We start from the raw sequence: 27,320 nt of genomic DNA on the forward strand, positions 1-27,320 counted from the left end.
TCATTATTACTTCTACGAAAATGCGGCTGCAGGTCTAAGGGCCGCGACTATCACAAAATCTCCAGATGGAGAGCAAACAGCGGAGTATAGCAGGGGACAAGCGGCGTTGTTCAAGTGTGGTCTGTACATTATGGGTAGACCACCTCCAGCCAACAATGGCGCCAACTCATCAACGGCTCGCTCAGGCGTATCCTCCAAACCACCCATCAGTGACGAAACGCACAAACATAAGAAATCCCACGATCCAAATATGGACAACCCTCGATTGTTGGTCAATCGCGCATGTATTTACGAACGGCAGCTGCCCGGGGTACATATATTACAGCGCATGTATCCCGTCTCCAGCATGGCTTCTGGGATAGTCCAGCAGTGTCCGACGCATACGCGGAACATGTTGATTTCCTAGCCTTGAGCTTTGTCTTCCACTCGGCGCATACGTTGTCACATCGCTTCAAATCTGCCACTGTCCGCGTTTCCGTCCAGCCCAGCTTTGAGAAACAAAAGCCCACATTAATAAGCAGGTCTTCCTCCGATAATCCGCACTTTCTGATGCACGCACCACATCTCATCTACGGTGCTGTCTCTCCAGAGACTATGGAGTGGTCCTTCAGCTTGGCTGGTTCACTCGGTGTCTCCGAAACCCCTGTCAGCGCCAGTATTATCCCGTCCGGCAGCATGATTGGACAGTACCGTCGGTACGAGATGATGCGCATTCAAGGCTCGTCTCGTACCTTGAAGAGCCCCAGGGGCCCTGAATATGATGTGGAGGCCGGTGAGGTGATGTGGTCTCTCGAGGAAAACAGCCTGCAGCGATCTGGTCTTCCCCGCGAGTTTACCTTTGTCATGCTCATTCAAAAACCGGCCGCCAATAGCAAGATCAAGCTGTCTCTCGAGATTGACCCTGTCATCCAAGCCTTCTGGGGTAGCTACCCCGGGTGGATGCTCCGATTGGCTCCATACCAGCCCTTGAAGCGCCGAGGCGTCGATTTCCGTCGAGAGGTGGGTCAGCACTTTCAACCCGCAGACCCGCAGCGCGGTTTCAACTTTGCTATCTTGGAGAGCGCATTTGATCACTACATAGCAATGCCTGGACGAAAATTCACACGCCGAGTAAGCACATTGAATCGGTTTGGGGCGGAGACAATATCGCACGAGAAGAAATGGACACTGATACACTCACAGTTAGAACTTCCAGCAGAAACCCAACTCCCACATTTCAGTAGCGGTCAGCAGGGATATCCAGGTCAATATGGAAACTTGGGTTCTTCGCAACAACAAGGAACTAGTTTGACCAATACCCTCCTACAAAACCAACTGCGCCAGCTCAGCACCCACCTCGGAACCCAAGAACCAGCTGCCTCTGCACCCGTGTCTGCGCCAGTAAATACTGCCTTTGTGGAGGGCATGTCGGTACCCATTTCGATTCCGAGCGCACTTGGCTCCACAAACACATATAATGTACGCCTTGGGCTTGACCCAACCTTGATCCAGCCATTTGCCGCCCTCCACGCAAGCTCCTCCACTCACCAGAAGCAACTTCTTGAATCGGACGCACCATACCACGTAACCAGCGTGCGGGAAACTAGGGCTGAGCATCGCAGCTCAAGACAAGGGCGCGTCAACAGCTCGTCAACAGAAGCGGATCGGTGGCTCTATGACGAGGGCGCCGATTGGAATACCGAATGGTCATCACCCTTACTCAACGCGGATGTCGGCCTCAAAAGCTACGAGAACGTGCGAGAGGGGATGCTACGTACCGTGCATCCGAGAGGGCGGTTTGATGGGTCTGGCTCGACCAGAGAACAGAAACGTGTCATGAACCTCAAGAACCAGCCTTTGACTTCGGGTCTGCTCTCTTCTCTCTCAGAGGATGAAAGTGAAGACTGAGGGTGTAAGCAGGAACAATATGTGACCGGAAGTGAATGCTAGCATGGGCGGGTATGTGATGCGTATGTCTTTTATTCTTCAATGCTACTATGTGCATGGTATCGCCCAACTTTACTCTTGTTCTTAGATTTCCTGGATTTTTGCCCCATTCCTCGTGCAGATTTGATACCCCTCGGTGGCAATTGCTTCAATTTGCTGGTGTTTTGCTTTACTCGAGTTCTTGATGTTTATACTGACGCTAGGGTATTTACACGCTTCAATGTTTTAACTCTCCAGGCTCGAGAGAGTCTTCAATTCTACTTTCAGGCCAATAAATTACCCCCCAGAGGACTTCGTGTTCAGCCTGGACTTGTGGTATCCACAGTATCTAGCTGGGGCGCAAACCATGGCGCGTACAACATGACCATCAAAGCAATTCAAATAGGCTTACACACTTCTTTCTTCAGTCATTTGTCGACATTTTCCCCTGGTAACTTTTAATCATCCCGGTTGAAACCTTCAAATGGTTTGTTATGGGCCAAGTTACTTTGATTAATGTAAAACAAGTCGTCAGATAGCAATTCTGTAATATCACCATCCTATGTACCGTACTAGACTAGCCACCAGCAGCAATGACGATCGTGTGCCGTGGTGGGTCCAACCAAGCCTCGAAGCTCCCCGCGAAATCAAGAATCCAATTTCACATATATCCAACATCCAAACCCAAAGATGCCAGCTCTCGGCGCGCTCGGCGTAAACTTCAACGAGAATCTAAATTGGCTCAAACAATCTGAACTTGAATGCATCAAAACAAAATGGGTTCGCGGCTTCATCGACATGCACCAAATAAACATCCAACAAGCTCGCCAAAACGCAAACATAAAACCCCTCTTCAATGCCATTGACACAGGCTACAACACCATCCTAAGCTTAAAATGGAACTACAGCAACCTCGACTTCCCCAAACCCGGAAGTCCAGAACACCAAAGCGAACTCCAGACCCTCTCACGCCTTTTAGACATGGTCATGAACCACGTCGATATCCTCGTCATCGGAAACGAACCATTCATCGAAGCAAAACCAGACACAGACTCCAGAATCAACGTATTCTACGAGTCTCTCGCGGAAGTAGTGATGACCTCCCGCAAAGTCTCACCAGGTCCCAAAACCACAAGACTCTTCATGGGCGCTCTCAACAGACTCGATCTACCCGCAAACCGCACACCTGCGATCGAGCGCTTCCTGGAATACATAGCTTCGAAGCCTGATCTCGACGGTGTGGATCTCCATCTTCACATGGCGGGATTAGCGGGCCATCAATCCATGCTCGATTATGCGCTTTTGAGACTCCGTGCTGATCAAAAGTTCCTGGTAACTGAATTTTCGCTCGTCTGGCATTTTAGACAGCATATGGCGGATGAAGTGTCGCGAGAGTTCTGTACAAAGTATGGATTCCCGGTGAGGACGAAAGTGTGCGAGATTCTTAGTGCGGGGATTCGTAGTCCGATGCCGTTGGGGCAGTGGGTGGACTTTTTGAGAGGCGAGAAGTGGTATAACGGGGTGCGGGGCTTTATCCTGCAGGCTATGGAGATGTATAAGGCTACGGGGAGGCTGGAAGTTGCTACGTATGGACTTTCGCCGATGCGTCATCGGAAGAAGGGTTTTGATGTTGGGGATACGCCTTGGTTGCTGAATGGAGTGTTTGCACCGCCTACAGTTAGAATTGGGGAGGATGGAGAGAGGTGTGAGAATTGGCCTTGGGCGGAAGAGTTTCGCGTTATACAGGGTGGATGAGGGATTTTTATGGGGCGAAATGTCTGAATAATCCTCGTGTTCATTCGATCAAGTGAAAGAAGTATCAAAGTACATGGTATAAGTGACCGTGCTGAAAGCGACCTGCGGGACAGTGACAGTATGAGAGGACCAGGTAATGGAAATATGTGAAAAGAATTAAACAGGTTCAAAGGAACCCAAGGGCCAACATGGCCATACCCGCCCACATGCCGGAGACGAAAGTCTTAGATCCAGCGTTGGAAAAATAAGTGGTAGATGTAGTAGGGGTGGTAGGAACAGTGGTAGAAGAAGGCATGGATTTGCTGAAAGTAGTCATCGTCGAGATGTCGGTAGCGGGAGGAGGGTGGTGGTGCCAAGAACCAGGCACACGGTGGTGGTGGAGCTCAGAGTGACCGTGCTGAAAGCGACCTGCGGGACAGTGACGGTGTGAGAGGACCAGGTAATGGTGGTGCAAGGAGTAGTCAGGGGAACCGCAGTCAGAGTACCCTTGGTAAGAGGGGAAGTGTGAGTAGGCATGGGAGTGGTCATGGGAATAGAGACCGCTTCTGAAGTGGTTGGGGGCAATTCAACAATAGCAGGATTCTTGGGAACATAGGGAGCGCAAATGCCAGCGAAGTAAGCAAGCGAAGACTTCAATTCCTCGTCGGAGGAGCTCCAGGAGTGGATGCAGGACTTGACCTTGTCCGCAAACTCGGTGGATGGGCAGAAGCATGCAGTGTCGCTGTTGGAGTCACACTTGGGGACGTTGAGCCATGTGTTCAGGCACTTAGGGACGACCTCGGGACAGGGAGCAGGCACGACAGATGTAGTGGCCTCGGCAGGGGTGGATGTGTCAGGGCTTGTAGACACAGTCTCAACCTTAGTGACAGACGGGTGAACAGAAGTCGACAGGCTCCAGGTGGAGGTCATCACCTGGGTAGAGTGACTAGGGCAGTCAGTCACAGTGGCAGGGCATTGAGTCACTGTGAATACATGGGTCGTCCAAATAGTGGAAGTCATTGGCGTCTCGGTAGTCACTGGTGTCTCAGTAGTCATTGGCTTCTCAGTGGTCGAGGGGGTCTCGGTAGTGGCCAGGGTCATGATGCTGGTCCATTGAGTGTGCGCGGTGGGCATAGTCATAGTTGTGCTAGAATCGGTGGTCTTGGATGATGAAGCCGTGGGGGGAGGCTTGGGTCCAGAAGAACAGTCAAAGTCCATGGAATGGATATTCAGATCACATTCGCCGAACTTGCTGTCCTCGGGAAGCGAGAACTGAACGGAAACCGCGCCACCACACTGCTCGTTGGTGACATCGACGCCCTGGGGAGAGCTGAAAGCCAGCTGGTGACAGTGGGAACCATCAGCCAGCTCATAGTTGAGAAGGACATTGGTGTCCCGGGAAGTCGACAGTTGGAAAGTGCTGACGGAGAACGGAGCGTCCTCGGAGTCCACACTGATGGAATAACCATCATCTCGGGACAGCTTTCCTTGGATACAGTTGCCCTATTTCAGGGTTAGAATGTTGCGGCCCATTGCGCGTCATGTATGGACTTACTCCGGATCCACCGCAGTTATCCTGGGGCGCGACTCCATTGAAGCTGAAGCCTTCGAAACTCCAGTCATCACCGTCGACGAGGTCAGACCAGTCGAAACCAGTGTTCTGAGTATCAGAGCATTGGTTGTCGGTGTTTTCGGGACTGGGATAGCAGAAATCGGTACCCCACCACTGCAAGTTTGTTAATGTTCCGATCTTCGCAAAGCACCAGACTCAGGTAAGTACTTACCAGGCCACTGGGATGGGCCAGCGCAACGGCGCCGAAAAGAATCGAGATAGTAACAGCCTTCATCGTGGGTGATAAAAGGCAATTGCGATGATAAATGAGAGACAGCAATTGATGCTTTTCGAAATTAAAAATGTATAAGGGGTTGAAGATGGTTTCAAAGAATGACGAGAAGGCGAGAGTTTTAAAGAAAGACGAGAAGGCGAGAGTTGGCGATGTTGTCGACTGAATGAATGTAGGCGTAGGATCACTACATGGCCGGGGAAACTGGGGCTTTTTAAGCTCAAATGCCATGAAGCCCAAAAGCAACGGCAATATCTGCAGCAGGTTGCATATACTGATGTTTACTATCACCAAACCCGTGCGGAATGCGCCCAATCAAACCCAGTCCCTCCTAGTTGTGAAGGCAGGGATTAGTCCAATTGCGAGTGCTCTAGCAGTTGTTTCCCTGAGGGTGGATTGAGATAGATCCAGCAGGACAGGACTTACAAGGCGAGAGCTAGGGGATCAGGAATGCGCCACAGTCCTGGTGAACACAGAAACTCGGCGAACCGCACTCAGCGGGAGCTCCATATGGAACCCCATGCTTTTCAACAACATGAAACTGAATTTAAGAAACCGTTGGCACTAGACAGTTAACCTTAATTAACCTATGATTGATAGACCTACATCGAAGTGACCGCTTTTCTCGAGGCCTCACGACTCATTTAATTTACGCTTAACAAGGCCTAGCCATGTCAATTTGATCCAATGCTACTTATTTTCCCATCTACAATTGAAAATACAACATGAAATTACTTACGCAAGTTCCTCGCTCGAAAACTCCCAGAAACCCGTTTCACTACATTCCGCACTCCGACGCCGGAACCCTTGCCGGACCTCATTCCAGAACAGGAAAGACTCGTGAGGGTCACGCCAATCATAGTCCTCAGTTCTAGCATCCCAAGGAACCATACATTCCGATCCCTTGGTGGATAACATTAGGTGCTTCGGTACCTGGATGCAATGTGACATCCATTGATGAGATAGGGTCTTGACTGCGAAAACGACAGAAGAGGCAAATACCCGAAGAGAGATGTTTTGAAAAGGACTGAGTACATTGATTACTTGTGAGCACTTTATACATAGAGAAGAAGCTCATGACATTCTTGTTAAAAATGGATCGTTTGGCTGTTATGCTCTGCATCTACGCGGAATCGTTAACAGATCAGAGTTGGACAAAACACTTCTTGAATAGTCAAAACTTAGTTGGCCTCTGAAATGAACAAGCATAGCAGTTCTATATATTGATTGATTGAAATTGACTACGTTAGAAGGGAGAAGGAAAAATTAATCATTAATTTATCTTCGAAGAACAATGATATATATGCTCATATGGAGCATGACTGGATTAATTCCACTTCTGGTCCGGTTGTCAACAAGACCCAAATTCACCAGGTACCCCTGTCAGCCCCAATAGACGAGACGAAGCCCTCCGGCGTGCGCTAAATTCCAGTACGAGGCAAGCTTCCTCAGTAACATTAACATCGAGTCACAAGTATCAATTTCACTTTGCGACCCTTTGGGTGGGTTGAGAAAGATATCATATCCGCAACATTCCGGGGCTCATTGGGACTTATGTCAAGCATTTGAGCACCTGAGACCCCCTCAAAGTAACCATCATCAGATCCAACCCATAGATAAATCTGGGTATGATTAGTACAATACGACTATGCACATTCGCGCAGAAGTCGAGCTTCAGTAGTACCATCTGAATGCGACTTCTACAGTCATCATGAAGAGTTTTTCAAAGCAGAACTGCATTCAAGAAAACCCCTTCAACATTGAATGCCTGGTGATATATCTACAGGACCCGGTGGATGCAACACCACTAACCATCAACCACAATCAACTACGACGCCATACCAAAAAAGAGCACTGAATTTCAGAATCGGCCACCCAGTCAAGATGGAAACATTCATATATAGTAACCGACTTGGTATCTTCTCCACGATCGCGTCCTTTCACCCGAATCAGCTCGGAACTATCAAATCATTATCCGAATGGCGGAAAAAGCCACGATCCGATTTCGCCCATTCATATACCAGAGAAATAGATCGTATAGACTAGTCAATCACTTATGTTAATCAATGCACACCCGGACAACTTCACAAACTGAAAGAACAGGGCAAACAACGAAAATAAAGAGGCTTACCGTAACCATATCCTAAAAGATATCGATATTTTAATCAAGCCAAACCCCATACGAGAAGCATTCAGACAAGTTCAAGTTGCAGTTTACCTGACCTCAAGCAAAAACCCACTCCTAAAGCTAAATTTCATAACAAGTAACATTTTCTGATAAAAAGGCTTTGAATTGGTAATAGAGAACTGGCAATAGGGGAAAACGAAACGTTTTGGGTACTTGAGGGATTTGTTGCATCACATCGTCAGGAAAATTCACAAGAAAACGCCACCGAGCGAAAAAAGCAGAGAGCCGACACAGAGACAGTGGTAATAATGTTCGAAGCCTTGGACCACACACGCACACACACAAGCACACAAGCACACACATAAGGGTCAGTAAACGGAGACCGTATGGACAGAAAGACATGAGTACATCGGGAGGGGGTCACTCGAAGGCTCGATATCGAGATTCAGTTCGACTAGAATTCAGGGCGTAGAGCAGCATATGCGAACGCGAAAATTGAATCCAGACCTGGATTCAAGCTCGAACTCGAATTTTGGACTCCCCAGATCCATGTCCCCTCCCATAATTATGGAAAAAGAGATGACACACAAAAGAAAAAAAAAGGCCATATCTCAACATGGGTGGTCTATATCGCCGAGCAAAAGAGAAAAAAAAGAAGAGGCAAACAAGGAAAAAAAAGACAATAGCCGCCCCGACTCCCCGCTTCGAACCAGTCGAGAGTTAAACATTCCTGAACAATCCATATTCGTAAAACCGGTAGAGGGCATTTCAGCATTTGAAAAACCAGATAACCATCCCATAGAGAAAGCAACGCAAACGCAAAACACGCAAATACGAGTCATAACTCACGAACGAATGAATTAGAACCAGAAACCAGAACCAGAATCAGAATCAAAGGGCCGACCCAACACCTAGCGAAAACAGGGGGAGATGAACATTGACATGGACATGAGCGTGAACTTGACATAATTAGATCTGCGGCTGCGCGGGGGCAGTGGTCGTCCAAGACGATAGAGGCTGCGCGGCTGCGTAATGGGGGTGGTTCACGGGCGCTGCGGGATTGACGTAGTACTGAGATCGGTCGCCGTAGTAGGATGGGTGAATGGGGTTTGATTCGCGGCGGGGTACTGAGGGGTCCAAGGGGCCGATACCGCGATCGAGAGAGCTGTGGTCCATTTGGCCGGACAGGCTGAAGCTGCCACGAGAGTAGGTGGCTGGTGTCGATGAATCCATGGGGGAAGTAGCATCTGTGGCGACGCTCCGGGAGGAAATGGAGCTATTCCGATAAGCGGACGGGCTGTGGTCGGAGGTTGAGCGGTTGCGTTCGCTGAGACTGCTGGGGATGGCGGTGTTGATGGCGCCGGGAATGGAGGAAGAGAGCGCGCTGTGACTGAGGGAGTCCATGCTACCACCGTAAGGTCCTGCGCGGAAGGCATGATAGTCATCATGTTTCACCATCGGTGCAGCCGGCGAAGGCAGGTATGGATTCGGTGCTGGCTGACCGGGCATGGAGTTGCCCAAGGAATATCCTGTGATCGGGCCCGTTTGTGGAGGATGTGTGGCGGCGTAGGGACTGGCGTGCATGTAGAAGTCAGGGGATGGGTTGGGCATGCCGTATCCAGGCGGAGCCATCATTTGCGGGCGGTAGCCGTAGAGGGCGGCGTGCGAGGGGTCGTGAGCGCTCTCCATGGCGCTTGTCTCTAGATCATCGATGGGTGCACGGAAGCTCTGTTTCTGGGTGAGATCGACGCGCGGGCGAATGTAGCGGAGCGACTCGACCATCGAGGGAGGATTGAGCACGCCGCGCATGACGTCCTCGACGCTGTAATAAGAGACCAAATGGTGAGTGATGCCCATGACGGTGACGCTCATCGTCTTCTTGACCAAACCCGAATCCTTGAAGCCGTACGAGTCAACCAGCGACCCCACCAACGCGCGCTCGACCTCGGACTGGTGTGGTCGTTCCCCAAACGGTGGGGAAGGCTGTGTCGGGGAGTAGCCCTGTCCGCCATTGCTGTCATGTCGAGTGGGATATGGCTCGCCCGGTCGAGTTGGGGGCACGGGTCGTCGATTGGCCTTTTTCATCGCGCGCTTCTTCTCTCCGGGCGGGAACGGCTTGTCCAGTTCTCGGTAAACGAGAAAGTTGCCCAGGATGCGACTCGGACTCCAGGTGACGCCATCGGTCCATCGCTTGATGCCGGAGGAGTTCTCTTCGTAGATAAAGACGCTACCGCTGCGCACCAGATGACTGCGTTCCCGGTCGTGGGGTCGTCGGGGGACATGATGCAAGACCCCAGTCAAGCATGCCTCGAAGAGAATCAACGCATCTTGTGTGGTGGCCACATAGCCGGTGAAAGTGGGCTCCAACACGGCCGCAGTGCCGTTCACCATGATGGGGTTGTGGAAGAAAGAGTCCAGGTACCCCAGATGTGAATCACAAAAAGGAAAAAAAAAATAAGCTAAGGAGATCGACCAGGGTATGGAGAAAGGCGAGATGCGATGGTTTTGACTCGACCCCTCAGCAGTTGGAATTCCAGGGATCGAAGGCAAAGCACGGACCGTCAAGTCAGCGAGTCAACAGGTTGCACCGATCGTGGAGAGATGGGATCTACTCGCGCGGTTCCACGGATCCCTGGGGCGCGGCAAGAAGCTTTTAGGGGGAGAGGGATCCACCGAAGTGTCGACGTAGACGTAGACGGGGACGTAGCCGTAGCCGTAGCCGTGGCCGTAGACTTTTAAAAGCACTAGTATACCTGATAAGAAAGGGGGGGGGAGGAGAAAGGATTGAGGAGGTACTGGTACGGTCAGAGGCACCGGGAGGCTAATCGTAAATGTTAATGTTAATGTTTAAAAGCCTCGGAGCGGAGGGTTCACTGCGGGGCGAACCTGTGTAAATAAACGGGAATTATAATTTCTAGTCTAGCGCAAGTCCGTAGTCACCAACTCTTCAGGTATCTAGGGGAAGAGTACGGGTAGGGGGGTAAGGGTAGGCTTGGGGACTCGAGGATGACCTGATCGGCGCGCGCTCTCCTTTTACAGCGGAGAAGAAGGGGGGGTGTTCAAAACACGTTTTTTTTTTTCTTCTCTAAACCCTCCGATGAGTGTCTTACAGTATCATTTACGTAGCCACGATAGAAGTGAGAGTGCAGTCATCATCGAGTGAACCCCGTGCCATGGACGATCCCCGGTGGAGCCCGTGGATTATTGGAATCGGAGGGTCACTTCTCTCCGGGATATCTGACTCAGCTGCTCGTTTCCCTACCAAGCTAGAAACGGTTAGACGTTGCTCCACCACCACGTACCAGAACACACCCAAAATCCTCATCCTAGCCAGGTTTTGGGTGGGCGCCAAGCTAGAGAACAACCACGGTCAGAGAGGAGGGGGGCGGGGGGGAGATATCCACGGTTCCCTCCAATCATCTGTAATACGAGAGAACACGAGAAAAAGAGGAGGGTAAAAACAAAAAAAGGAGGGAGGCGGGGAGCGACCAAGACTAGTGCAGCAGGCCGACACTATTGAAAAAAACTGGACTGGGGCGCAGTGGGACGGTGATCACGGCACGTCAGAGATCTTGGGAGCTTGGCCCCCCCCCCAAATTTCGGGTCCCAAATAGCCCCCTCGAGTGGCACTTGCCAGGCCCTAGGAATGGGGGGGGGGGCCTAGCGATGACCAACGGTAACCCCGACAGTGGAGGACTGAGCGTTGACCCCATTTCACGGGTGCCTGGACCATCGAAATGAGTATAGCGCCTATACACCACGCGTCGCAAGGTTGGCAAGAGGGTCCCGTACCTGGGATGAAAGTTTCGCGGGAGATCCTCAGCAGATCCAGTTGTCCTCTTTGCACCTCCCCCGGTCTTTCTTCACGGGCGACAGTCTTCCGTGTTTCAGCACGTCGATTGGTTCCCGGGGATGTGGGTGAACAGGAGATGATCAGAGTAATGGCGTACCGGTCGAACTCAATTGACGCGGGACAGATGTCATGCTACAGAAAGGATAGCTTTGAAAAATTATAGATCCCGAGAGCACGGAAGAGCACAGAGAGAACCGAGAGAACCCGATCGGACAGATAGTAGTATGCACTCGACTCCTCGATATGATCTCATGTGGAGATGCCTGGCACGGATCCCCTCGATCGCCGTGTTCTGGACTTCTTAAGCGCGGAGACCGGAGTGCAGCACAGCTCCGTCAACTCCGTCAACCGGCCGAGCAAATCAGCACCTGGTCCGCCTGTCCGCGTCCACCCTGCAGATCTCATCTTTTATTCGCGACGGCCACATCCCATCCACCCCGGACCACTCGCTCGGGCCAGCCATCCGCACAGACGCGAAGAAAAGACTCCCAAGTGGGGCTGTTCCTTCTGGCTTGGTCCGGCCACTCAGCGCCCACGGACCCGTCTTATCATGGACGAAAGGTCGATCCCTCTGCCAATGTCCCGAAAGCCCAGAAAACCGCAGAAACGCACTCACGCTAAGAGCAAGCCCCCCCTCGCTAGTCCGGGGTTGGCTCGGTGGCGTGGACCCAAGACATCCGGTTCTAGCGCGCAACTGAGAAATCCCGCACTTGACTCGCTCTATTAATCTACAACACGAGCTCGACCCAGTTTCAACTGGGGAGGGGGCGGGCTGGATCTACGGGACTGAATGGAGTCTTCTGTACTGCCACAAAACACGATCATGACCACGATAACGACCACGACCACGACCACAACCACGACCGTTCATCACTCCGTCACCGAATCGTGCATCTGCACGATTCGCCAGATGTGGCCTGGCGACCTCCGAACTGACCGACCAATGATAGCCACTGGTGAGCGGATTCAAAACAGTTGGCACCATGTGAAGCTCGTTGTCTACTTGCTCTTTAGAGGACTTGGGGACCGGACCCCCCTAAATCAGTCGGTGGCTCCGAGACCATTGATCCTGGTTTTTAGCCTTCTTGCCCAGTACACTTCCAGTTCAGTCGTCTTTCATTCTTGATCTTGGTCTTTTCGTAGATTCGGCACTGACCTCTGGCCTTGGAAATTCTTTCCCAATATTCAAGATCGTAGGGGGGGTCCTGAGGTCACAGATCATCACGATCGTCTATTTCTTCCCTTCTCGGTACTAGGGCCCCTTTGGTCAGATCATGTCCACTTTCTTTTTTTTTTTTGGTTTTCTGGGTATTGCCTGATAGATCCAGTCTGTGCTTGCTGCCCCGGTTCTTTTGCTTTGGTCCCAGTACCTAATTGTACAGGAGCCGTGGATTCGGTTTTGGGTTTCACGGGAAGTCAGTCGTAAAGGCTTAGTGGGTCTTCGTTATTGTGATGATCCAACTGCACGGGAATTGATGTACCTGCTACTTAGGTTAATGGAGCAGAGGTTATCCTTAATCTTTAATTCTTAATTTTCTGAATGCTTAATTTTTAAAATGCTAAATCTAAAAAATTGAAACATCCTGGTATTTTCATATAGATTAATTCTTGAGTGACTTACCGCCCTAGGCAACAGACAGTTTATCGCCCGAGACACTCGGAGGGGCTCAACACGAGCTTGATCCGGCCGCCCGGGTCATCACTACATACGCGCCTAATCTGGTAGGTCGTTAGGCCTCCAAACGGTGGACTTCTGGGGGGAGGGGGGGCGGGGCGCTAGAACTCGACTCCACTAGCTATATTCGACGGACTTGACCTTGACTGCCCAATGTCTGCATGATCCAGACTCGCTGGCGCTCTACAGTATGCACACTGCACACTGCCTTGGTGTACTTTTTTTTTTTTGTTTCCAGCTCTCCAGCTACTACCCTTGCTCAAACCAAATAGAATCTTTGAATTATTTTGAATCTCGACGATTATTCATGCAGAGATAAAAACCCCACAAGGCTCCGGCTCTGGGCTGTAGCTGTTGCCCTCATTGCAGGGATTCTCGGCATTTGGGTCCTCGGATTCCAAACAAATTTCAGGATTCAGGGGCTCTGTGTTACCCCGTTTCGCGTCGTACGAAAACCGCTGATTCCATGTTCAACATGTTCCCACTTACACTCATCTGTGTGCAGTGTGCAGGCTTTGCGGTCAAAACACGCGAGCATGAGGTGATCACGAGATAGAGTCAAGCGCGCCACTTCCTATGTGGCGTGTATCTTCGGTGCATATGATCCTAGTCACATGGTGACGATGATTCGTACGGAACAAGATCCACAATGTCATGGAGGTGACAGGAGATGAGGAAAGTCAATCTGCAGGCACTGTGCTTCCTATTCTGCCATTATACTACTGAGAGAAACAGCTAGTGGCGGTCTAATGGGTAATTGCTAGAACTTCCCTTTTCACACCCCCCTCCTCTCGCACCGACCCTGTAGCACTAGCACTAGCACTAGCACTATGAATAATCCCAAAATTGGGATCATACCACTAAAACTCGCAAACCTTGGGAACACCGCAGCCACATACACCGATTGGCGCGATCGCCACCCCAAATCCATTCCACGATCGAGACAACGCGCCGCGCTCTACGTGTGAGCATCATAGAATCAGAAGAAACTAGGGCGGGTGTTCACTCGAAATAATTCTCATGCAGACGATCTCATCCCCCAAATTACTCTCCCCTTGCGTTCCACGTTTCCACGCGTGAACGCGTGGAAGCTGACTCGAAGATGCCTCATGGCCATGCATGAACTTTCCCTTTCACTTTTTCGTCGATGCGTTCATTTTTAAACCTTGCGCTATGCATGTCAGAAGCCACAAGCTCTGATCTTCGATTGTATCCACTTGTTCGTATCGTACCGAGGAGATCAATGAGGGGGAAAAGAGGGGGGGAAACTTGCAGTGTATCCCTGTGGTTTCGGATCGCCCCTTGCGTGGTGTCCGAATTGGCGGTATGAGGGGGGTTGAGTTTGCGGGTTGAGCTGGTTCGTGTGTTGACGTGTGTCTGGGGTGCGTCTGGGGTTTGGATTTAGATTTGGGTTTGGGATTTGCTTTTTTTACGGGGTATTTTTGTTTGAGTTTGTGCTTGAAGTGCTTGTTCTGACTGTAGATGTGGTGGATTCGGTGATGGCTTGAATTGCTTGGATACGAATGTTTCAGGTGAAGAATTGAGTAGACTGGGTAAATGATGTGTGCGTGGCATGTATATCTGGAGAAGGTGCTCAGTAGAATTGATCTTGTGGTTCAAGCCAGACTCATCAATGATGAAATTATCCCGCTCAATGGCTAGTGTTCATGATAGATATGAAATTGATAGGGGACCAACACAAAATAAAGATACAAAATACAAGCGCAAAAATGCATACTGTCCCATCCATGTCGTATTGTACAAATCCAGCGCCGTGGGTTGCTCCGTGAATGCCAGTTTCAAATCAGCTTCAAATCGTACAGAGGTAGATGTTGGTGTTCACGGCGACGAGCGCAACACTTCATCGACATCTCCATCCTCAGACACCTCCTTGGCGAACCCGGTCCCCTTCCGCACATGCATGAGAAGTCGGAGCGCACCTGTAGGCGTAACGCCTTCGATTCGCCTGGCCATGCCAACACTGGCGGGCCGGACACGCTCGAGAGCCTGCTTCTCTTCATTGCTGATGCCAAAGATCTGGCTATAGTCCAGGTCAGCGGGTAAAAGCAGGTTTTCATCCTGCTGGAACCGCTGAGCCATCTTCTCCTGTCGCTTAAGGTATGGAGCGTACCGGCCTTCGATGGCGACCCGGGCTCGAATCTCCGGTGCAAAGGATGAGGGCGTATAGGCAGTGCCAGAGGTCGATTCAATGTGTGGAATCAAAGTGTCAATGTCGGCGCCGTCAAGACACAAGATGTCGAGAGCGGAGCGGACAGAGGTGTCGACGCGGACCTTGAATCCTTTGCGGGACCATGCACTCGAGGAGAGCTTCGTGTTAGCGAGTAGAGTTTGCAGCTCTTGGATCTGAGTCTCTGTATCTGAGAAGTGCCTCCAGCGCTTGTCATTGACGACACCGGCGTCGCGAGCCATCCGCGTCAAGCGAAGATCAGCGTTGTCGGAGCGGGTGGAGATACGGTACTCGCTTCGAGTGGTGAACATTCGGTATGGTTCGGAGACGCCCTTGGTGATGAGATCGTCAATCATGATACCAATGAATCCATCAGATCGACTGAGAGTCATTGGGGCCCGGTTTTGTGACTCCAGACCCGCGTTCATGCCTGCGATAATACCCTGTCCGGCCGCTTCTTCATAGCCAGTGGTACCGTTGATCTGGCCAGCCAGATAGAGACCGCTGATCAGCTTCGTTTCCAGTGTAGCGCGGAGGTTACGCGGGTCGATGTAGTCGTACTCCACACCGTAGCCTGGTTGGAGCATGGTCACATTCTCGAGACCACGAACAGTGCGCAGCATGGCATACTGCGCGTCCGCGGGCACTGTCATCGAGATACCGTTGGGGTAGATCACTTCGTTAGGCGCAAAGCCTTCTGGCTCAAGCCATATCTGGTGTCTCTCCTTGTCTTTGAATCGCATAATCTTCGATTCCAAAGACGGACAGTACCGCGGTCCTCGGACAGTTTCCCGGATATGCACCGATTTGTCCAAGTTTGCGCGAATGATTTCGTGCGAGGCTTCGTTGGTATGGGTCATCCAGCAATTGAGCTGGCCCTCGTCGCCGACATCAACGCCCTTGTTCAGATAGGAGAACGGCATGGGAGGTGAATCACCCTTCTGAACTTCCAGAGGCTTGAAATCGATCGTCTTCATATCCAACCGAGGCGGCGTGCCCGTCTTCAACCGTCCAAGTTGGAATCCCGCATCGCGGAGAGACTTGCTCAACCCATACGTAGGAGCCTCCCCCATGCGCCCAGACGGGTAACTCTCCAGTCCGATATGAATCTCACCACCCAGGAAAGTTCCAGTAGTGATGACTACACGACCAGTAGGAATCACCTCGCCTGACTCCAGACGAACACCAACGATCTTTCCCTGAGCACCCGGCGTATTCTCAACACCTTCCTTCGAAACCACAATATCCGCAACCTTGCCCTCCACAATACTCAATCCCTCCGTATTGACCAGTTCTTCGGTCATATGCTTCCTATACAGATCGCGATCGATCTGCGCGCGGGGCCCCCACACCGCCGGGCCTTTAGAGCGATTCAAGACTCGGAACATAATCCCCGCTTTGTCGATAATACGTCCCGCGACTCCATCCATCGCATCCACCTCGCGGATCATTGTGCCCTTTCCGATTCCGCCGAAACTGGGGTTGCACGAGCAGACACCGATATTCGATAACGAGGGCGTCACCAGCGCAGTACGCGCCCCTGACCGCGCAGAAGCCGCACATGCTTCCGATCCAGCATGTCCGCCTCCGATCACAACGACATCGTAGGGTCTAAAGAGCCTTCGTTAGTTATTGCCAAAAAAGTATCAGGGGTACAAGATTTACGTACTGCGTCCCTTCAGAGACCGTCGCTAGACCTCGCGTCCGACCTAAAACCCAGGCCGACCCGACCCGCCTCCGAAATAGAGACACTGGTCTCGCGCGAAACGCCATGGTGCAGTGCATTGAATCTCCAAAACCGAAGCCGCGATAAGACAAAAATAATGTCGACGTCACGTGGTCGATAAGAGAATGACATAAGCGTTCTTGCGCAATCGGCCAATTGCGGGGCTGCAGATATTCAGCGACGGATTTCTCAAGATTCTCACAATCATACTCCTCACTCTTCTCATCGAATACAATCGCTAACTACTGCATTATGAGGGCATACTGGTATGATAACAAGCCGGTAAGTTTCCCTCCACTGGTGCATCTGCTTCGCATGGAAACTATACCTATTTACGAAATACCCCGATGACGCAAATGGTTCCTAAGCTGCATACTAATTGCGTATCTCACAGGGCGACCAGCGCGAGCCTCATGACTCCGGCAAGGCCGTCTCTGAAGACAAGCTCGCTTCTCTAGGCGTCTTGTATCACCACTGCCCATCCATCGAAGCCGTCGACAAGCTCGCCGCGGAGCGGGGCTACAAGAATCGCGACGAAGTGTGCGTTTCACCTGCGACGATGGGCGAGGTGTACGAGGAGAAAGTCAAGTCGTTCTTTGCCGAGCATCTGCATGAAGATGAGGAGATCCGATACATCCTCGACGGTGAGGGATACTTTGATGTCCGCGGCGTGGATGATGAGTGGATTCGAATCTGTCTGGTCAAGGATGATATGATCATTCTGCCCGCGGGTATTTATCATCGTTTCACGACGAATGAGCAAAATGTTAGTATTATCGCCGTCCTGGATTCTGCTTTTTCGCGGCTTTAATGGGTGGTTTTCGCTGACTATTTAACCGTTATAGTATGTTAAGGCGATGCGTCTTTTCCAGGATGAGCCTAAGTGGACACCGCTGAACCGCGGTGCCGAAGTTGATGTCAACCCTCACCGAAAGTCGTATGTTGATGCGGTGCTCAAGCCTGCTGCGATGGCTTAGTTTGGTTTGGCCGGTTGACTGGTTGATGCTTCATGACTTGAGATGATGGTGGGTGGGGTGATACCTCTGATTTTCGTTAAGATATATACTCCAATAGAGAATATAGTACATGTGTCTGTAAAATCATCATTGCTTAGACAGTTTCGTATCAATAATATCGCATTGGTATCATTTTTCTTGCATTGGATGCTATAGTGTATACTGAAGAAGGATTAAGGGTAATTTCATACAAGGCATCTCATTCCGTAGGCGTCGCGACTCGGTCCGGCAAGGCACCAGGGATATGCAATTGGTCACTAAACCCACTGGCACTGTCTTGTCGTGTCAGACTGGGACTGCGCAGACCACCCACATCCAAGTTAAAACTGCTGCTGCGCGACCCAGCTCTGAGCCCTCCTAGACCTAGCCGAGCATCTAATCCACCGCGGAAACGTAAGCCCTCCTGCTCACGGTCATCAGTGAATCGAATCGGTCCGCCAGCTTCGGTAGAGCCGGCACTTCGCGGTGGTGCTGTGGACCCGGCATCTGAGTCCTCACCAGGACGCACGCCGGTTCGACCCATGCGTGGCCATAGGTCCGGGAGTCCTACCACTTGGACCCTGGGTTCGACAACACGCTCTTCAAACCATGCGTGTACGCGCGCTTCAACTAGCTGGGCGACCTTCGGTACATCCTGGAGTCTGCTGCGGGATCCAATGAGAGAACGGACTGAAAGGTCTAACCTGTAATCTGGAAGGAATGAGAATGCGACATTGCTTTTAGGGCTGCTTTTAGGCGGCTTGTCTTGTGACTCAGCGCCTGGGGAGCCAAGGGCCGGGTCTTGGCTATTGGGACCAGTCTCGGCCGGTGGTGTCGGCGATGTAGCTGGAGTGTGTAGCGGGTCGGTTTGCGCCGGAATCAGGGAAATGCACAGTGTGCCCGAGAATCTGACAACCGAGACCGATAGCGCCACTGGAAGGATGGCGGAGCGCGGCTTGGGGTAGTTGAGAACCATGGAAGTTTCGACCGCGATGGAGAGGTTGTCATCGCTAAGATCAACATCTAATAGGGCCTGCAATCTGCCACCGTCGGAATTGGGGTCATCGACGGCAATGATACGGCAATTGCTGAAAATTGGGAACTCTTCTCCTAGTGAGATATCCGTCACAGTGATCTTGTCTATGAAAGAGGGTTTCTTTTCAGGGTTGTTCATCGCCGCTGTCAAGGAGCTCAGAATCGAGGATGTTGGCGAATCCTTGAGTGTGTATGCCGTCTGCCTGTATTGAGCAATTGTCTGAGCAATCAAGACATTGAACCAGTCCAGCGACTCCGGCTGGTGGGATGAGTGGTGCAGCCGATGCCTGCCATGTTTGGAGGAGGGGTTGGTTGGGATGGCGCTGTAATAGGTCTTACGAAGGATAGAGCGGGTATTGGTGGCCGAGGCAGGGACCGGGCGTAGAACATTGGAGGTGGATGGTTTTTCTCGTAGGGTCTTCTGGCCATCTTGAGGGGGATTATACACGGAGCTGTTGCGGCGGTGGGTTGTGCGATTCGAGAGTCCGCGCGAGGGAGGTGGCGGGGCTTCGCCAAAGATGAAGAACTTGATGAAGGCACCAATGAGTAGGACGACGGAGAGCTGACCGAGCAGAAAACCCTGGGTAAAAGATAGACTAGATGAGTTAGCGATCTAGATTACACTCCACAAGTTTGTGAGGCATACGAGGACTGAGGCGCGATTGGCGCAGTCTCGTCTGTAGGAGAGTCAGTATACGACATCAAGCAAGATCAGATTATCTCAAACTGACGTGGCTGGAGTGTCATTGTCAGTGGCGGTCGACAATGCCTGGTCGTAAAGCACCCATCGCCAGATGGGAGAGGTCGGGTCGGTGGAGCTGTGATTTTGCCGAGCTTATCGATTATCGCGGGATCGGAGCTTCTTTTTAGGACACGCTTCGTCCTCTCACTGGGACGCCACCCCACTGATGACTCTGCAAGTGATCTTTACAACTAATTTCCCAGCTTAATCCCTTCAATCCTGAGCTAGACTGCAGGAAAACACAACCATGCATCTCGTGACAGCTCTGACGGCACTTCTCGCCTCGCCTGGTGTATGCGCGAGACAGTCTCAGAGCCCACCAGGCAAAAACGCAATCCTCCTATCCAACGTTGATGCTCTAACACTACGAGCAAACCGTATGACTACCTCCCGCCGCGTCTCTCCCATCCCACAACTTACCTGCACTGGACCATCGAAGCAAATATGCAACCTCTATCAGATCGAGACAATGCGCTGCAAGAACGAGGGCTATGATTACGACGCCGAAGATGTACAATGGACATGCACGGCCCCTCTACCGGCTGAGTTCAAGCTCGGCTCTACAGACGTCGTGTGTGAAGGATACCGCGACGCGGATGACAAGTGGGTGCTCAAGGGAAGCTGCGGCGTCGAGTATCGCATGCTTCTGACCGAACTGGGAGAAGAGAAGTTCGGCAAACAGACCTCCAGATCTGGGATATCGGGCTGGTTTGAGACCGTTTTCGTCGTCGCATTCACCGTTGTTGTCTTCGCGATTATCTTCGCGGCTTTCACTGGGATCGGTGGGGCTGGAGGGAACCGAAGACCCCAACAGCGACGACCAAGATGGGGAAGATTCTGGGGTGGAGGTGGTGGTGGCGGTGGTGGATACCCTCCTGGACCTCCTCCCCGTATAGCAGATTTGACGATAGCTACTCAGATAGCCAGTACCGCAAGTCTCAGCCAGGGCTGGCAGCCAGGCTTCTGGACTGGTGCCCTGGGCGGTGCGGCGGCTGGATATGGTATGGGACGTGCTGGCAACTGGGGCAGATCGAACAACTACGATAATGGCGAAGGCAGCTCACGATCTTCTCGATCTTCTCGTTCGCCGGGACTCTCAACTCCAACATCTAGCTCTGGCTTCGGATCTACCAGGCGCCGTTAGCCCGGTGATCTATGTACAAGCTAGAAAGTATATATGCACTGAGCGAGAGAATCCAAATTTTATGTGGCAGTTCTATCGAGAAAAAATTGGACGCAAAAACGTTCATCCCAAACTCCTTGGCTATGACTTTTTGTAACCTTGGAGACACCTCATCCCAAACGCCGCCCTGATGAAAGTAAAACAAAATGGTGTATCCGGCCCATTTCCACAAATACATAGCGCCCGCTAAAGTACAGTTGACAGCAAAGAACTATAGACTAGGCCATCGGGATATCGTCGATGGAGCCCAGTACTTCTTCGGTACCTCCACTCTGAGCCTTGGCTTTCTTGCCACGTCCTTTAACCTTGGTGGGTGGTTTGTCGCCTTCAGCATTCTCGTCCTTGCCAGTGCCAGTAGGATTGCGCATCAGTTCCTCCTGAAGTTGCTTCTCCTTTTCGTGCTCATCTTCGATGCGTTTCTTCTCATCATCAAGTTCTCGTTGGATGACCTTCGGGTCATCGAATGTCTGTTGGGTCATCTCCGAATAGGTTTTAATATCGATCGTTTCACGAGGGCCCAGCAAAGTATCCTTGATACGTTGAGGGTCGCGTCGTTCTTCATTATTGAACTTCAGTTTGATCTGTCGACGGGATCTTCCAGGGAACAGTTTGCTGATAACCATGAAATCGGTACCAAACATGCGCAGTCCACGGTAGAAAAGATCGGTCAATTCCTCATCCCAGGTCTCCGTTTTAGAACGCTTGCCGTATGTCGCCTGATTGATCTTGCGCGTGAGTTGGTTCTCAACGACATCCTCAAGATCTCCAGCGCTTCGTGCAGCATCCGCGTGACGGTCCACCTCGAGCGATGCTGTATCAAGGACGATCTCACCGTTGACAATGCGCATAACTGGACCAGCTTGAGGCTTGGGAGGAGGGAGGCGGTCTTCCTGATTGTTCTCGGGTTCGGCAGTCTTCTTGACGGGCGTACCATTTGTGCCTTCTTCCTGAGCCTTCCACTTCCGCTCCTGTTCCTCGATTTCAAGTTTGCGCAATTCGGTCTCACGCTTTGACTTCCTTCCAGTCTTCAGATCCTTGCACAACTCCGACATTTTGACGACGTTGGGCAAGATCTCCACGCGCTCTGCACCTTCAGGAGTGGGTTCACGCTTCCGGCGCCGAACCTTTTTCGCTTTCTCGGATCCATCAGCCTCGGTGCTGGCCTTGGATGCCTTTCGCTTCCCCTTAGCAGCCGCTTGGCTAGGATCTGGAGTGGATGGGTCCAATGAAGGTGCAGGTGTTTCACTTGCGCCTTCAGTTGTAGGTACAACTCCCTGAGAGGAAGAAGAAGTGGCGAGTACAGACGTCCTCCTACGACCCTTGGTGATCTCCGATGTCTTCTTCGCATAACTGACCTGTCGAATTCGAAGGGACGCAGCAGAAGCGTTTGGAGGTGCAGCTCTTTGTGCGCGAGATGATGGCTCTTCGGTCCCGGCATCTTCACCCGGTTGCGCAGCTTCCTGCAGTACCGGTGCAAGTTGCTCAATTTCAAGTTCAATTGACGGCACAATCGGCGGCTCGGCGATCACGGTACGGGGGAGGTGGGGACATCGTGAGTAAGAGAAGGTGCGCGTCCACGTTTGGGTGCAGGCGCGAATGCGGGTGTAGGTGCGGGTACAGTTGCTTGCTGGAGGGTAGGTGTGGAGATAGAGGGTTTGCGCTTAGGGTGAGGAATGGAAATTGCCGTGGCGGTAGCTTTGGGAGCAGCCGCGGCGGGTTCCTGAGGAGCCACCGCGATAGGCGCATTGTCGTCCAACTCCGGCTCCACCGAAATCGCAGGAGTTGCAGAGGGTCGTCGAGTTTGCTCGGTGGCATCTCGCTCCAGCGAGGCCTTGGTAGACTGAGTCTGCGACTGTGAGACTGCACTGGGTCTACGCGCAGGAGCCGGTCCCGGTGCGGCTCGGCGTGTCGGCGCCTTAGGGGGCAAACTTCTTGCCCGATTTGTCTATACATGCACAATTAGTGGGGTTTCTTTTGCAAGTCCGAGGATTGTAGATTGACACTTACTAATCGCAGAACTCGAAAACGACTTCATGGCTGCCCATTTCTGAAGATGGCGGGGTTGGCTTGAAGATCAGAAAAGTTGCGCGGAGGGAGTGGGCTGGGTGATCACGTGGGAGGCGCTAAGCAGAACGCTAAACCTCGTTGAAAATCCTCCTGTCTTCAACTCCTTCAATCTCAGTCATCCCGCCCCTTCAACATACACTCTCGCTTCTCTCGCCTATTTCCTCTTACATTGCATCCCTAAAAGTCTTTAAACGTTGGGATCGCTGTTACCAAGACTGGTCACGGTTCCAGCGTCTCCCAAGGGCTGACAGAGTGACGGTTCCGTGGTGATCAGTTGCTCTCTCCTATGCCAGTCTAGCCACTGATGCCGGCCGCCGAATCCCCCGTTGTGTCTTCAGAGTCCGGTCTTGTCAAAATGGAAGACCGGAAGAGGCCTGCCGCAGATAACAATGATTCGGCCCCGCCTTTAAAGAAGCAGGCGACCACCGCGAATGGGGCCGCCAAGCCCCATCCGGATGCTGATATGCCCTGGAAAGACGACCTGGAGGTATGTTTTGCCCTTGAATGAATTGGGCGAAAGAACTTGAGCCTTTCTCCTCTGCTTCGAACCCCCAGGCTAATCTTCGTGATAGCGCGTCCAAAAAGATGCGATAATGCGCCAGATGCACGAATACAAGCGAGAGAAGCAAACTTTAGAGTCGCGATTGAGTCAGATGTCAAAGAAAGCGGCGCATTATAATGATCATCTTCGTGTCATCGATTCCTGGTTCAACCAGTTGATCGATGAAGTGAAGATCCTCCTGGGCTCGGAGGATGTCAAAGAGTCGGGGTTCAAAAGCTCACTCCAGTTTGAAGACGCCGAAGGCTTCGAGTCGCATCTGAACTCCAGGTCGGAAGATATCCGCCAAATCATCAACCACTTTCAATCTAAATTGGCTGATGTTTCTCCTGATATTACAACACTTCAGAGCAAATTGGCTCGGAAACTTGCTGAAGAGAAGGTCACAGTCGCCGAATTGGACAAGGCCCTGGCCGAAAAGCAACAGCTGGAGGAGAGCCTAGAGGCAGCGTCTCTGCGGTACATGGTCGCTGAGAAGAAACTTGATCGCGCGAGGAGCTTGACAGCTACGAAGTTGGACAAACAATATATTATGGGCGGAAACCGACCGAATATTGAAGCCGTGCCAACGAAACGCGAGGAATCCTCACCTGCGAACGGTGGCACCCCCGTCGGAGATCGCAGCGGAGAGTTAGAAGAAGCCAATAATAAGCTGAGAGTTGTTTCGGATAAGCAGAAGGAACAATTGCAGAAGTTGGAGGCAGAAAATACTAGCTTGCTCCGTCAATCTACTGAGCTTAAGGTCAAGGTATGTTCACAAGGCCTCATGAGGTTAATAACGTATACTGACATGAAATGCAGTTTTCTAAACTTACCGACGATGATTATGCGCACACGGATCTCTTCAAACAATTGCGATCACAGTATGAGGATGTCGTGAAGCGCATTAACCATCTCGAAGCCACGAACGTCCAACTTCGCGAGGAGGCCGAGAAATACCGCTCGGAAAGAACTGCATACAAGACGCAGGTGGACGAGGAAGCGCAAAGCACTGTTGCCGAAAAAGAGGCTCAACTTGAAAGAGCGGAAACCGACCTGGCGCGGATACGAAATGCACGTGACGAGCTCCTGGCCGATCAGCAGATGCGTAAGGCCGCACAAGATCAAGAAAAGACGGCCAGTATCAAATTTCAAGAACTGGCAGATGCTCGAGAGGCTCGGATTACAGCTTTGGAGTCAGAGATCGAGAGGCTGCGCCTGCAGATTGATGGACCAAAGGCCTCTGAAGATGTGACTCAGATGCCGCTTGAGGAACTCCAGACTAAGTATTCCAGTTTGGAGCGTCAATATTCTATGCTGAATACTGAGTTGACCTCCATGCAAACTGCTTACAAGAAGTTCTCTACCTTAGCGTCCCAAAAGGTGACGGACTTTGGTGCTTTAGAAGAGAAGGTTGCGCGGTTGACAGCTGAGAAGTCAAAGGCTGACCAGAAGTATTTTGCTGCTATGAAGAGCAAGGAAGCCCGTGATGTTGAAGTGCGCACCCTTCGTGTGCAGAATTCAAAGACCTCTGATATCGTCTCACAGTTGAAGGAGGCAGAATCTGCGGCCCGCTCATTACTATCCAACATGGACAAGCAATTGAGTGAAACCAAAGAGGCCCTCAATTCAGCGCTCAACAAGCACCGGGCTACTCAGCAACAACTGAACGAGAGTAACATTCTGGTGGAGGGCTTGAGGAACCAAGTGTCCGAGTTGAAAGCCCTTTCCAATTCCAAGGACGCGACTCTCGGGAGCACCTCATCTGCCCTGCGCCAGGCAGAAACCGAGATCGCTGGCCTCAAACAGACTCTCGCCGACACCAACAAAAATCTGGAGAGTTGGAAAGGAAAGAGTCTCGGCAACTCCTCTTCGGAATACGAAATGCTGAGGGTAAGTTTGTGTGGCGCTCTAATGAACTATATGAATCCGCTAACTTTGAAACCTCCTTAGTCACTGGTCCTGTGCACCGTGTGTCGCCGCAATTTCAAGGATACGGTGATCAAGACGTGCGGTCATACTCTTTGCAAGGACTGTGTTGAAGAACGTCTCACTTCACGATCACGCAAATGTCCCAACTGCAACAAATCATTTGGAAGCAATGACCACATGCACATCACCCTCTGATCCTTCTCGTCCCCCTTCATGTTTTCAATCATTCTGTTCGTGTATTATAACCCTTTCCTCTTCTTCCTTTTTTTTTTTCTTTCTTCTTCTTTGTCTTCTCCTTCCTTCTTCACCTTATCCTCCTTTTTAGTGGTCACTTTTGGACTGGTCATGGTGCGGTGTTTGGTGGCTGCTTTCGGGAACGGCTGGGGCCGGCGTTTGATGAGTCTACGCTCTGTTACCACAGGGCTTGTTTTTTACAATGTGACGGCTTTACGACCGATGCATCGGTGGATTCTTTTTCTCGATTATCTCTGGTTCAGGGGGCGCTGAGTGAACGAGCGTGACCTATTTGGATACCCACGATTTTCCAAGAGGTGCACTTTGATTATCTTCAGCTTTCGCTCTAGATTATGTAGGAGTACTATGTTCGAAACGGAAAAGGAGATACGAATGCAAATGCCAAGTCTCATACAGTCATGGCTCCAATTCTATGAATTAAAGATTCTACTATACAGTAATTCGTGTCTGCCAACCCACAAGTCCAGAGCAGGAACAACCTGGCCTGCCTGCTCGACTTCCGTCTCCCACTCGCGCTCAATGCGCGATATGATTGTATCCTGCAATGTCTGACTCGCCAAAATATTCTGCGCCTGATATGGACCCATCACAGAAGCTCGCACTGCAGCACTAAGAACAGCCTTGGCATGGTTCAAAACGAAGATATAAGCCGTTTGGTGTAGATCCAAGCCCATGGCTCGACAGACAGCACCCCACAATGGAGCAAAGTGGCCCATAGGACCCAAATCATCTTGACTATCAAATTTTGTCTTCAATGCATCGGAAAATCCATCAATCGCTGAAACTGCAGCGTCGGCGCCAGCATCGGTGCCTGTGGGCACAGCGAAGCTGACTCGAAATGCGCGCTCTCCACACTCCAATTAATGCTCGGCCTTGAGCCACGCTTGCGCGCTGTGCGACAATGCATGGTGTTGACGCGTCGAGATCGTTGTCGAGGGTATCTAATGTTTCGGGCGCACGGTAGCCAGCTAACACGTACGGGAGTGATGTGCTTGCGAGCGAGGCAATGGAGAGTTTGAGGAAGCGGTGAAATGATGTTACGGGATTGGCGCGCTGAGACTTATGATGGGCGAGGTAGGACTCCAGCCCGCTGGAGTATGCGAATGAGCCTAATGGGAGCGCGGAGTCGGAGAGAAGTAGGAGGGCATGTAGAGATGAGGAGCGGGTGGCATCCGCACGGAATTTATTATTATAAAAGGCTAAAGTATTATTAGTTGTATCCTGGTAAAAAGGCTTCTTCGACTAGACTTACCAGTACTTGAAGGCATTGTCCAAGGAATTTTATTATCGGGGTAGGAGGAAGGTGGGCTGGAGAATGTAGAGGCGTCGAGTTGAGCTCGCATTTCTTGAAGGCGGCACTCAAGTTGAGCGATCTCGCTTTGGAGATCTGAAGGTTCAAGCAACATTGGATATGTCAAATCTGGGGTATGTGAAAGCCGGAAAAAAAAAGGGAAAGTGGTCGCAAGAGCGATGAGCGGAGTATAAAGGGCATCGGCAGCGATCGGCAGAATAAAGTGGGT

At 51.4% G+C, this 27,320-nt stretch overlaps 12 protein-coding genes across 12 annotated transcripts; 6 read left to right on the top strand and 6 right to left on the bottom strand.

Moving 5' to 3' along the window:
* Positions 1 to 130: 130 nt before the first annotated feature.
* N7477_004684 (uncharacterized protein) lies at positions 131 to 1,887 on the top strand (the record flags this gene model as incomplete). The annotated part of the gene is made up of 2 exons (XM_056966347.1): positions 131 to 310; positions 346 to 1,887. 2 exons carry the CDS (start codon positions 131 to 133, stop codon positions 1,885 to 1,887), a joined length of 1,722 nt encoding a protein of 573 aa, XP_056823128.1.
* A 708-nt stretch (positions 1,888 to 2,595) lies between these two features.
* N7477_004685 (uncharacterized protein) lies at positions 2,596 to 3,660 on the top strand (the record flags this gene model as incomplete). The annotated part of the gene is made up of 1 exon (XM_056966348.1): positions 2,596 to 3,660. The coding sequence occupies one exon, from the start codon at positions 2,596 to 2,598 to the stop codon at positions 3,658 to 3,660; it is 1,065 nt and encodes a 354-aa protein (XP_056823129.1).
* Positions 3,661 to 3,972: 312 nt separating this feature from the next.
* N7477_004686 (uncharacterized protein) lies at positions 3,973 to 5,486 on the bottom strand (the record flags this gene model as incomplete). Its single annotated transcript, XM_056966349.1, has 3 exons — positions 3,973 to 5,142; positions 5,195 to 5,365; positions 5,424 to 5,486. 3 exons carry the CDS (start codon positions 5,484 to 5,486, stop codon positions 3,973 to 3,975), a joined length of 1,404 nt encoding a protein of 467 aa, XP_056823130.1.
* A 3,094-nt stretch (positions 5,487 to 8,580) lies between these two features.
* N7477_004687 (camp independent regulatory protein) lies at positions 8,581 to 10,002 on the bottom strand (the record flags this gene model as incomplete). The annotated part of the gene is made up of 1 exon (XM_056966350.1): positions 8,581 to 10,002. One exon carries the CDS (start codon positions 10,000 to 10,002, stop codon positions 8,581 to 8,583), a length of 1,422 nt encoding a protein of 473 aa, XP_056823131.1.
* Positions 10,003 to 11,723: 1,721 nt separating this feature from the next.
* On the top strand, positions 11,724 to 12,191 carry N7477_004688 (uncharacterized protein; the record flags this gene model as incomplete). The annotated part of the gene is made up of 1 exon (XM_056966351.1): positions 11,724 to 12,191. One exon carries the CDS (start codon positions 11,724 to 11,726, stop codon positions 12,189 to 12,191), a length of 468 nt encoding a protein of 155 aa, XP_056823132.1.
* A 2,787-nt stretch (positions 12,192 to 14,978) lies between these two features.
* N7477_004689 (tRNA modification protein MTO1) lies at positions 14,979 to 17,100 on the bottom strand (the record flags this gene model as incomplete). The annotated part of the gene is made up of 2 exons (XM_056966352.1): positions 14,979 to 16,938; positions 16,997 to 17,100. The coding sequence occupies 2 exons, from the start codon at positions 17,098 to 17,100 to the stop codon at positions 14,979 to 14,981; spliced, it is 2,064 nt and encodes a 687-aa protein (XP_056823133.1).
* A 205-nt stretch (positions 17,101 to 17,305) lies between these two features.
* Positions 17,306 to 18,030, top strand: N7477_004690 (acireductone dioxygenase (Ni2+-requiring); the record flags this gene model as incomplete). The annotated part of the gene is made up of 3 exons (XM_056966353.1): positions 17,306 to 17,335; positions 17,448 to 17,819; positions 17,899 to 18,030. The coding sequence occupies 3 exons, from the start codon at positions 17,306 to 17,308 to the stop codon at positions 18,028 to 18,030; spliced, it is 534 nt and encodes a 177-aa protein (XP_056823134.1).
* Positions 18,031 to 18,268: 238 nt separating this feature from the next.
* Positions 18,269 to 19,830, bottom strand: mmm1 (ERMES complex subunit MMM1; the record flags this gene model as incomplete). The annotated part of the gene is made up of 3 exons (XM_056966354.1): positions 18,269 to 19,679; positions 19,730 to 19,760; positions 19,815 to 19,830. The coding sequence occupies 3 exons, from the start codon at positions 19,828 to 19,830 to the stop codon at positions 18,269 to 18,271; spliced, it is 1,458 nt and encodes a 485-aa protein (XP_056823135.1).
* A 242-nt stretch (positions 19,831 to 20,072) lies between these two features.
* On the top strand, positions 20,073 to 20,969 carry N7477_004692 (DUF1183 domain protein; the record flags this gene model as incomplete). Its single annotated transcript, XM_056966355.1, has 1 exon — positions 20,073 to 20,969. The coding sequence occupies one exon, from the start codon at positions 20,073 to 20,075 to the stop codon at positions 20,967 to 20,969; it is 897 nt and encodes a 298-aa protein (XP_056823136.1).
* Positions 20,970 to 21,226: 257 nt separating this feature from the next.
* Positions 21,227 to 23,053, bottom strand: N7477_004693 (transcription factor TFIIIB subunit BDP1; the record flags this gene model as incomplete). The annotated part of the gene is made up of 3 exons (XM_056966356.1): positions 21,227 to 22,363; positions 22,543 to 22,936; positions 23,016 to 23,053. The coding sequence occupies 3 exons, from the start codon at positions 23,051 to 23,053 to the stop codon at positions 21,227 to 21,229; spliced, it is 1,569 nt and encodes a 522-aa protein (XP_056823137.1).
* A 326-nt stretch (positions 23,054 to 23,379) lies between these two features.
* N7477_004694 (E3 ubiquitin-protein ligase BRE1) lies at positions 23,380 to 25,740 on the top strand (the record flags this gene model as incomplete). The annotated part of the gene is made up of 4 exons (XM_056966357.1): positions 23,380 to 23,562; positions 23,648 to 24,382; positions 24,436 to 25,506; positions 25,567 to 25,740. 4 exons carry the CDS (start codon positions 23,380 to 23,382, stop codon positions 25,738 to 25,740), a joined length of 2,163 nt encoding a protein of 720 aa, XP_056823138.1.
* Positions 25,741 to 26,210: 470 nt separating this feature from the next.
* Positions 26,211 to 27,206, bottom strand: N7477_004695 (urease accessory protein UreF; the record flags this gene model as incomplete). Its single annotated transcript, XM_056966358.1, has 3 exons — positions 26,211 to 26,654; positions 26,683 to 26,999; positions 27,053 to 27,206. The coding sequence occupies 3 exons, from the start codon at positions 27,204 to 27,206 to the stop codon at positions 26,211 to 26,213; spliced, it is 915 nt and encodes a 304-aa protein (XP_056823139.1).
* Positions 27,207 to 27,320: the final 114 nt, after the last annotated feature.

The sequence above is a fragment of the Penicillium maclennaniae genome (genome assembly GCF_028827695.1).
Source record: "Penicillium maclennaniae strain IBT 15551 chromosome Unknown utg000004l:1.0-3007600.0:1.0-3009580.0, whole genome shotgun sequence".
Lineage (NCBI taxonomy): Eukaryota > Fungi > Ascomycota > Eurotiomycetes > Eurotiales > Aspergillaceae > Penicillium > Penicillium maclennaniae.